Below are 10,283 nucleotides of genomic sequence, written 5' to 3' on the forward strand. Positions count from 1 at the left end.
TTGTGAATTATGTCATAGTTTACATGGGAGAACATCAATCTTACATTCATTCTATCGTATATCGTCTCATTGCCATGGTTACAATCCCCTCCATGCAATCCTTCCCCCGTACACCCCAGGTCTTCAGCACACAGTCACTCTCCCTCTCTGGATCTAAAGTCTCCAGCTGCCCCATTGCTCCACGTCATCATCTCGGGCTCCATTTCAGGCATCACTTCTTCTCTGGGTAGGGTCCCGCTCTCTGTTCTTCTCCCTTGATGGTCCTAGGGAACTCTGCTCCTAGACTGAAAAGTTAATCACTCCCCTCCTTGCTATAAAACATCCACCTTTACATTTCCGACCCTCACAGACAGTCCTGTTAACAATTATTCACTATTGTATCACAAGAGAACCGTCTGTATTTCATTGCATCAGCTCCCCCTAGTCAGATTGAATACTACTCACCAGAGATTCTGCCTTCCTCCAGGCCCTCTGGATCTAGGTTCCCTCATTCTTTTTTTGTAGTTATTGTTCTAGCACTACTGTTGAGAGGTTTATCTTCAAGCTCACAAATTTGAGCTTCCATTGCTTCACATCTGCTCCTTTGCCCTTCCAATGTATTTTCTGTTTCTGAAATCTTGGTAATAATCTTCTGGATTTCTAATTGCAGGTTTTGCATTGTTTTAAAATTTGCTTTATTTTGTGTTTGTTCTTATAGTGGTTTTCTGAAATCTGCTAAAGTTTTTACTATATTCTCCTCGCTTTCCTCAGTCTTTATGTCTCTCCTTTGAAAATCATTCTTTTTGAATTCTTTTTCTGTTAGCTCCATCAACTTCTTCCTTAGAAACGTTTTCAGTCTCTGCACCTTGGTTATTTGTTTTTGAGCCATTTTCTCTTGTTTCTTCTTGTGAGCTAAAATTAAAATTATTTGTCAGACCACCTTCTGTTGGTCAAAGTTGCATCTACAAGTTCCAAGATGATCATGCTGCATCTGGCTAGCAATCACTCAGTCTGCTTCTCTAACCTTTGCTTAGAAGTTTAGGGTTACAGAATTTTCATCTGTGTGCTTCATGTGGTTTTTAGTGTCTTTGTTGTAGTTATAAACAGAGTGCCTACTATGTTTTAGAAATTTTTACTTACTTTTTGTAATAAAAATGGGGCTTTTACTCACTTATCCTAGTTTCCCTTCATTATCCTTTTTTACCTAATTTTTTTTTTTAACTGGAAATATAGTTCAATATTAAGTTAACAAAAAACTGCTGCCTAGAAAGATAATGTAGCTTTTCAAAAGACCTTTGCTCTGGAGTCGAAATATTTTTCCTTAAAACCAGATTACTTTTGTTAAATAGTCACATATTCACTACACCAAAAATCGTTCGGAATAACATTGATAAATATTGCTATATATTTAACTTGGGTTTTTAAGTTGTATTAATCTTCAGTAACTGGTTTGTTACCCTTCTATGAAGGAGCTCTGGTACGTAGTGGTTACAAATCAGGCTGCTAACCTCAAGATCAGCAGCTTGAAACTGCCAGCCTTTCTGTGGGAGACAGATGCAGCTTTCTGCTCCCGTAAAGATTTACAGCCTTGTATAAAGCCTGTGCAGAGTTGCTGTGAGTCAGAACTGTGACCCCACGGTACTTCACAACAACAACAAAATCTTCTTAATGTACTTAAAGATGACTTTCCAAATATGTCTTTTTCAGATATTTTTAGATGAATTACATGAACATGGACAACTACATTCTATGTCATCTTGGATGGAATTGTATCCCACGATTAGTTCTGACATTAGATTCACTAATATGCTTGGTCAGCCTGGTGAGATTCTATTCTTTCCTAATTGATAGTTAGGAGAGTAGTTGGAATGGGTCAAAGGGAGGTAGTTGTGTTGAGGGGAGGAGGGTGCTTTATCTTTTATTTTTGTTTTATAAACAAAAAAGTAATTGCAGCTCTTTGGTTAGAGCTAGCTTTTGACTTCTTTAGTTTTTTCATTAGGATCAACTGCGCTTGATCTTTTCAAGTTTTATGTTGAGGATCTTAAAGCACGTTATCATGATGAGAAGAAGATAATAAAAGACATTCTAAAGGTAAATAGATAATTTATTAATACCTGTTAACCACATATTTTAAAGATTGGTGCTATATTTTAATATTGATAAAATTTCTATTGTTTAGGATAAAGGTTTTATAGTTGAAGTAAATACAACATTTGAAGACTTCGTGGCAATAATCAGTTCAACTAAAAGGTCAACCACATTAGATGCTGGAAATATTAAACTGGCATTTAATAGTGTAAGTAATCTCTTGATTATTACAAGTTATAGGTTATTTGTTGTTGTTACGTGCCATGGAGGAGTTGGCTCCCACTCATAGTGACCCCTGTTCAGGGTCTCCGAACCTGTAAGTCTTTATAGGAGCAGAAAGCCTCATCTTTAAGGAAAAATTAATATTTTACCAGTGTAGGACTGTGGGTTAATTTGCTGAACTACAAGGTTAGTTTGAACAACAAAGTTAGTGGTTCAAGCTCACCAGCTGCTCCTTGGGAATCCTATACAGGGTTGCTATATGAATCAGAACCAACTCAACGACACTTAACAACAGGCAGTTTTTCAAAGTAAGCTGAAAGGAATCAATGTATTTAGATGATGGACTGATGTTAAACTCCTTTGCTCAAAGTAATTGATGTTATGGATAAATTGGGTATTAACTTAGTAGTTGAATAGTATTAAAAGGTATTTTATAAAAGAGGGTGGTAATCTGAACAGGAATTAGAATTGTGCTGTTGAAATTGATTACGATTTTTCTACAAGTTACTAGAAAAGGCAGAAGCTCGTGAACGTGAAAGAGAAAAAGAAGAAGCTCGGAAGATGAAGCGAAAAGAATCTGCCTTTAAGAGTATGTTGAAACAAGCTGCTCCTCCAATAGAATTGGATGCTGTCTGGGAAGATGTATGTGTACCTTTATTTTGTTTTTTTCTGCTTTCTTTTTTTTTTTATAGCCCAAAATAAGCTAAAGTTATTTGTTGCTTTTAGAATATATTCCAATTTAAAGTGTTCCTTAAAGAGAACTCTGTCTTTAATAGTCTTACTTTATAATGATTTGGGTATTTGAGGGAAGACTTTTGGAGGATAGTCACAATTTTCACCTGCTGTCCTGATTAGTTTTAGGCATAAATATAATGCTTTTTTGTTATTTATTGATGCCGTATCTGAATTTTTCAGATTCGGGAAAGATTTGTAAAAGAGCCTGCATTTGAGGACATAACTCTAGAGTCTGAAAGAAAACGAATATTTAAAGATTTCATGCATGTGCTTGAGGTAACGTTAATATTCTCATAACGAATAGAAGTAATACAAAAATATGTAAAAATAGAAACAAAAAATGAGTAAAGATTGATCGAAGTATGCTGCTTTTATTACAAATATAATTAATGTGGGATGCTTTTTTTTCTATAAAAAACTACAATTGACATCTGAAAAACTGCTGAGCAAATCATTTTTCCAGTGAGTTGTATGTCCTGGTATAAAGTGATCTCTCATATTTTATATTTTATATTTTAGTATGTTTAATCTAATACTTTAACAGCAGGGACCAAGTGCCACTAATGATGTTGGAAATACTCCCAAGAAGCAGAGAAAAGTCATATTTCAAGAAAAAGTTGAAATGCTTGATATATACAGTAGATTGGGGTCTAATCTGCAGCTGTGGTTGCCTGTCATAAGTGAATTCAGCTTAAGGAAATTTGTGAAGACATTGCTGCCGCTATTTCAGCAAGTCCAAAAAGCTTGCATATTTTGTGAAATACTTTTTTGACTTTGTGTTGAAGACTGCACTTTTATATGATACAGTATAAAATACATAAGTTTGTGGTGGAAAATGGAATTTACAGATACTGAAATTTTTCCATGAACATTTTGAAAACCCCCATATGACAAAAAATATGTGTTTATCTACTGTTGTTATCATCAAGGCTTCTAGTCAACTATCAGCAATTTGTAGTTTGGGAGGATCCCAAATTAGACATGCATTTTTAAATTGAATATTGATACTGGTGCCTGTGTGAACCAGATACTATTCTGATTCTTGTAGATATATATTACTTATATGGACTTAATTCTTACCAATAATCCTATGAGATTATAGATGAATTAAACAGAAATAAAAGGTAACTTAAAAGGTATGGATTCCAACCCAAGCTGTTTGACTCCAGGGTCAGTGCTTTTAACAAATATTCTGAAAGTTGGCACATATTCAACATTATATTTTAGTGTTGAATGATAATTGGACATTGTTGTTGTTAGTACCATCAAGTCAGTTCTAACTCACAACTACCCTAGTTAGTATATGGTTTCCAAGGAACATTTGAATCGCCAACATTGTAGTCCAACATATTAACCCACAGCGCCACACCAGGACTCCCAAATAAAAGGTTGGACATGAAGAGTCACTAAATTAATCTGATCATTGTTGTTAAGTGCCATCTAGTACTTATTCTAGACCAGTACACCAATGTTGTTGTTGTTAAGTGCCGTGGAATCAGTTCTGACTCTTAGCGACCCTGCACAGGGTTTCCGAGGCTGTAAATCTTTACAGGAGCAGAACGCCTCATCTTTCTCCCATGGAACCACTGGTATTTCGAACTGCTGACCTTGCGGTTCACATCCCGATTCATATAAATTGATTGCTCTTTGGATTTATTCTTCTTGAGTAATATCTGTGTTGACCATTATTTTGCTTCTAGTTTCCTCTGAATCTTACCTTATTGACCAGTCCTTTGTACTGGTTGTGGTTCTTGTCAGCAGCATCTGCGTCACAAAAAGCTCTTTAGAAATGCAGGTACCACTGGCTTCAATGCACAGTTAATTTTGAAAAACTCTTGTGTAGTTGCAGTGTTAGACTTGAAATCCATAGGGACAACAGCCATTTTTTAATTTCATGTGAGATTAGATTAGAACTAGATTGTTTTAGGGTATCTGAATTTGAGTAAGTTGGAAATATTCTTTGGGGGAAAGAAGTAGATTATGGATTTAGTCTGAGACTAATTTTGGTTATCTTACTTCAGAGAAACACTCAAGCTAGTTACTTGATTCAGTGCCTTATTGACCAAAGCCAGAGTCTTCATAAGAAACATCCTGAATGACACTGTTTTCCAAAGTAGCTGTCATTATGTTCTGCAGATTACACTGTGGTACACTGTTGCTTTCTGCTCCCGTAAAGATTTACAGCCTTGGAAACCCTGTACAGGGTCTCTGTGAGTTGGAACCGACTCCATGGCACATAACCACCACAGAGTATCAACTGTCCTAATTCATCTTTATTACTTTTTAGCACTGTTGTGTTTAGAGGTCTAAGTTACGACACATAGAATGGGTAGGAAGGGAGAACATTTTTAAGTAGTGATAATCTTTTATAGATACTAATTCTATACATTCTTAATTGGATATATCCTAAATATGTAAGATGACGTTTAACTCTTAAGGACTTACTTGTATAATTTCTTTTTTAATTTGATGACTAAAGTAAATGTAAACATTTTTTCTTGACCCTATATATAGCATGAATGTCAACACCATCATTCAAAGAACAAAAAACATTCTAAGAAATCTAAAAAACATCATAGGAAACGTTCCCGCTCTCGATCGGTAAGAATGTTTGTCAAATGGTAGGTACCATGTTGTTGTCAGGTGCCGTCAAGTCAGTGCCAGGTTGGCTTCTGAGGAGCAGCTGGTGGGTTTGCAGTCCAATGCTTATCCTATAGCAAGCACCACACCAAGAATCAGCATCAGTATAAATGAAATTATTTGTGTTGCTTAGGGATCAGATTCAGATGATGATGATAGCCATTCGAAGAAAAAAAGGCAGCGATCTGAGTCCCATTCTGCTTCAGAGCATTCTTCTAGTGCTGAGTCTGGTAAACACTTTTTATTTACTTGATTAAAATTACTGACACTTGTTGTCCCCAAATTCTTACTTATTTTCTTTCATGTTGTCTAGAGAGAAGTTATAAGAAGTCAAAAAAACATAAGAAGAAAAGCAAGAAGAGGAGACATAAATCTGTAAGCAAGCTTTTAGTTTTATACTGGACCTAAATATTTGCCCTTAACTCTTGTCAGTGACAGTTGAATCGTTATGCTTGTGGTCTTTGATAGTCCTAGGACATGGGCATCTAGGTTTGTTTAATAGAATTTCTTTTTGAACCGTGAAGTTTTAAGCTAGTTGTTCTTCACCTTAATCTCAAATAACTATGAGTCACTAAAATGACTGATGAGCTTTTCAGAAAAGTGTGTGTGTAATCCAGTGTTGAGATTCCCACCAAGTTCAAATGCAATCCACATTTGTATGTGTGTGTTCTGCAGTTAGAACAATGTACTTTAAATGTTTAAACAGTTTCTCTGCTCTTGAGATTTTTTAGTCCTAGCAATCATCATCAAGATTACCTAATGAGCTTTTTCAAAATACAAAAAGGTTCAGGGTTGCCACTAATAGATCACACTATGGTCACACAAATTTGTATGTACCTAAATAAAAACCACTTATTAGGTACTAAAAGTACACTTGTAGAGGTTCCTTCTAAGCACTGTTGAGGAAACAGCTGTCAACACAAAATGTGATTTAGGTTAATATAGTGTCTTACATATTTCCATAGGACTCTCCAGAGTCAGATGCTGAGCGAGACAAGGACAAAAAAGATAAGGACCGGGAAAGTGAAAAGGACAGAAGCAGGCAAAGATCAGAATCAAAACATAAATCACCTAAGAAAAAGACTGGAAAGGATTCTGTAAGTATCTAGAATCCTTTTGGATTCTTTGTGTTCAAAGAATATGTATATTTCCAAATTGCTGTGGTTAAACCTATGATGATGTTTAAAGACTAGACTTTTTTTTCAGATCATCTACCATTGACAAGAAAAATGAATAATCAGTTAACTATCTTTTATATGGACTCCTGGTGTGGCGCTGTAGGATCAGCACTAGACTGCCAACCACAGGGTTGGCAATTCAAACCCACCAGCTGCTCCTTGGAAACACTGTATAGAGTCTCTATGAGTGGAACTGACTCAGCCGCACTTAGCAACCACCACCACCTCTCATATAGTTTCCTAATGTATGTATTCATTCAAGTATACTGAACAAAAAATCATACCTTTGTGAGTTAAAACTATAATTATGTTATGCTATACATGTATACTAAGAAGCTCTGGTAGTGTAGTAGTTATGAATCAGGCTGCTAACCTCAAGGTTGGCAGTTCGAAACTACCAGCAGTTCCGCGGGAGAAAGATAGGCGTTCTGCTCCTGTAAAGATTTATAACCTCAGAAACCCTGTGCTGGGTCACTATTGAGTTGGAACCGACTCCACAGTACTTAACAACAACACATGTATACTGGAGTCCTGTTGTGGCACTGTAGGCTAATGCGTCGGACTGCAGAGTAGTTTGAACTGCAAGGTTGTTGGTTCAAGCTCACCTGCTGCTCCTTGGAAACCGTATACAGGGTCGCTGTGGGTCGGAATCAACTCAACAGCACTTAACAACAGCAGTACTCGTATACTACTTTAAGCAATGTAAAATGTAGGACACTCAAATCAGGGGTCTTGTACCAGGTACCCATAATCATAACTCAATCCAGTCTCAAAAAGTTGCATTTCAGTAACCTTTAGAAATATTACTATGGGCAGGATGGTGAGAGAGGAGAATTTATTTTAAACTTTTTATTGTGAATTGAGTGAAGGTTTACAGAGCAAATCATCAGTTTTATATTCAACAAATTAATATACTTTGTTTTATCTCAATAATTGCAATATTCTCCGTGTAACAATGTATCCCAGTTCGTCCATGTAGTTCTTCTTTTCACCCAACTTCCCAATACTTCTAAATTAGATAAATATTTTTATTTTGATATTGAAGAGTGAGTTCCTTTTCAGATCTGAGGGGTGGACAAGGTCTATAGTTTCCGCTCTCCAGTCTGTTTATGACCAGTAAGCCTGGTCTTTTAAAAATAATTTTCTCCCACTCTATCTGGGACCTTCTAATGTGATCCTTTCAGAGTAATTTAAAGGTTTTAAATGTTCTTATTTTCATTCTTATTTTTAAAGGTTCATTATTTATCCTTTTTTGGGGTACTGACATTACCTGCAGTATATTGAGTTTTCTGACTGTAGGTATTTTCATCTCAAATTACATAATTTATCCTTGGTTTTCCATTTTTTGTGTATATGTGATTAACAGAGTATAGTAATAACAAGCCTTCTTACACTTGCCCAGTCCTCCAAATTTGCAGTGGAGTTTTAAGTATGTAGACAAACACAAATCCTATTTTCTGATGCAGTATATACATGTGGATATTTTTAAGCTGCACATCCTCTGTGAAAAATTATTGCCTCCTCAATTATTTACTGGTATGGCAGTTCCGTACAAATGAGTGGGTTAAATGAAATCTCCAAAGAGAAAGATGATATGTGATAAACTGTTAACATTTCATTTCGGTGGTTATATCTCACAGGTAGTGCAGTATTTCACCTTACTGATAGATATTTGACTTTTTCATTAATCTGGTCTTTTAATCTGGACACAATATTCAGTGTGCTCAAAGTATAGTAGTTCTGTTTGTGTTATACAAAATACTTGTGGGACAAACTGGAATCTATGCAAAATTAGAAAGTAATAGAGTACCTCAGAACATAGCTGGCTTGCATTAAATGGAAAAAAAAGTGTTTTATAAAATTCACTTATGATAGAGAAAAAAACCACGTGGGTAACATTCTCACTGGTTTACATATTAATGTAAAAGGAACATAGCACTGTGTAGTCTTATTCTAAGCTACCTTTTTTTCTAATAAAATAACCAAGGTATGCTTAATCAGTAACCCATTAAGGTTCATTATCCTTTTTTGGGTGCTGACAACAACTGTAATTGTCTTTTCAGGGTAATTGGGATACTTCTGGCAGTGAACTGAGCGAAGGAGAATTAGAAAAGCGCAGAAGGACGCTTTTGGAGCAACTGGATGATGATCAGTAAATTATACCAAATATATGTTTACAGTATGATTTAAATCTAATTCAGACCAGGGACTCTTATTTTAAGTTCAATTGAAATAACACTGGGTTTTAAATTATATCACAGAACAAAAAGTGCATTTAAGTATATTGTTATTGTGGACTTGACTTTATAAAAACAGAAGAAATTGAAAATAACTTTTGATTCTATAACAAGAATCATATTTTCATATGGTCATAACTGTCTTTCTGTGACCCTTCCAGAGGGCACTGCAGGTTGGATTAAAGGTGGCAATTTACTGATAACTGCAGATTGTCTCCACTTTGTTTTAAAGTCTAAGTCATGAGGTGATTTTGATTTGTTTTACTTTATAGAAGGTGGATTTTGACATTATAATTAAAATTTTGTTTTATATATATATATATATAGTAGTACCAAAAAAAGCACCAGCAACTGATGAACTGCTTTTTTGTGCACTACCCAACTGGTTAAAACTCATATGGTCTTCTGTGGTGAGTTCCTATAGGTGATTTTGATGGAAATCTGGTAGACCATGAACTACAGTGGTACCAAATGAGCACTACTGTAATAAAGCCACCATTGTTATTTTTTATGAAACACCTGAATACATTTTTAAAAGGTTATAATGAGGGCATTATTTTCAGCATCTATTTTAAGTGATGTTTAAGAAAATTAACAATGAATCAAATTGTAAATTAATTTAAATATATTTGCCTTAAGGACCTACTAAAGAATGTGCCGCCAAATTTTAAATGATAGTTGCAATATTCTTGTCTAAAACAAAAATCAATGTTGACTTAAACATTTTCTTTAACACAGTTGTTTTTTGTTTTTGTTTTTTAATTCAGTCTTACTTTTTTTTCTCATTGAGGAAGTCTTTTACCTTCCCTACTCACTGAGAAGTACACATTCTAAAGCATTTCTGATTTGAATATTTTTGTACATTTTTTACCAATTATTAAACCTTCTCTTCTAGTGTGTACTAGTATTTATTTCTACTTAAACTTTTCAGTTTTAAAGAAATTGTACGATCATTTAAAGATATTAAATCCTTGAAATTTTGCTTTATCCAACCCATACAGTTATTTTTCCTTTTTCAATATTTCAGAACATTGTAAATCAATGCATTTAAGGCCTCTTTGTATTTAATCTCTGAATTTCCTATAGGATATTTTAGGGAGGCAGTGGTTTGAACAATGCTAGAGTACATGCTAACTTTCGAAGGTTGGTAATGTAATTTATACTATTTTCCTTCAGTGCAGGAGATTTTTTTATATAAGTAAAT

General features: G+C 34.9%; 1 protein-coding gene across 2 annotated transcripts in view; it reads left to right on the forward strand.

Moving 5' to 3' along the window:
* Window positions 1–9,976, forward strand: part of PRPF40A (PRP40 pre-mRNA processing factor 40 homolog A (S. cerevisiae)) — a 62,718-nt gene extending 52,742 nt beyond the window's left edge. For both annotated transcript variants that reach the window (XM_006834537.1, XM_006834538.1), the window contains exons 17-26: window positions 1,687–1,801; window positions 1,979–2,070; window positions 2,159–2,275; window positions 2,794–2,931; window positions 3,205–3,300; window positions 5,539–5,625; window positions 5,798–5,894; window positions 5,978–6,039; window positions 6,630–6,761; window positions 8,906–9,976. In XM_006834537.1, coding sequence (XP_006834600.1) covers window positions 1,687–1,801; window positions 1,979–2,070; window positions 2,159–2,275; window positions 2,794–2,931; window positions 3,205–3,300; window positions 5,539–5,625; window positions 5,798–5,894; window positions 5,978–6,039; window positions 6,630–6,761; window positions 8,906–8,998 — 1,029 coding nt within the window. In that variant the 3' untranslated portion in view covers window positions 8,999–9,976. The remainder of the gene's footprint in view (window positions 1–1,686; window positions 1,802–1,978; window positions 2,071–2,158; window positions 2,276–2,793; window positions 2,932–3,204; window positions 3,301–5,538; window positions 5,626–5,797; window positions 5,895–5,977; window positions 6,040–6,629; window positions 6,762–8,905) is intronic.
* The last annotated feature ends 307 nt before the right edge of the window (window positions 9,977–10,283 follow it).

Source organism: Chrysochloris asiatica, unplaced genomic scaffold (assembly GCF_000296735.1).
Source record: "Chrysochloris asiatica unplaced genomic scaffold, ChrAsi1.0 scaffold00012, whole genome shotgun sequence".
Lineage (NCBI taxonomy): Eukaryota > Metazoa > Chordata > Mammalia > Afrosoricida > Chrysochloridae > Chrysochloris > Chrysochloris asiatica.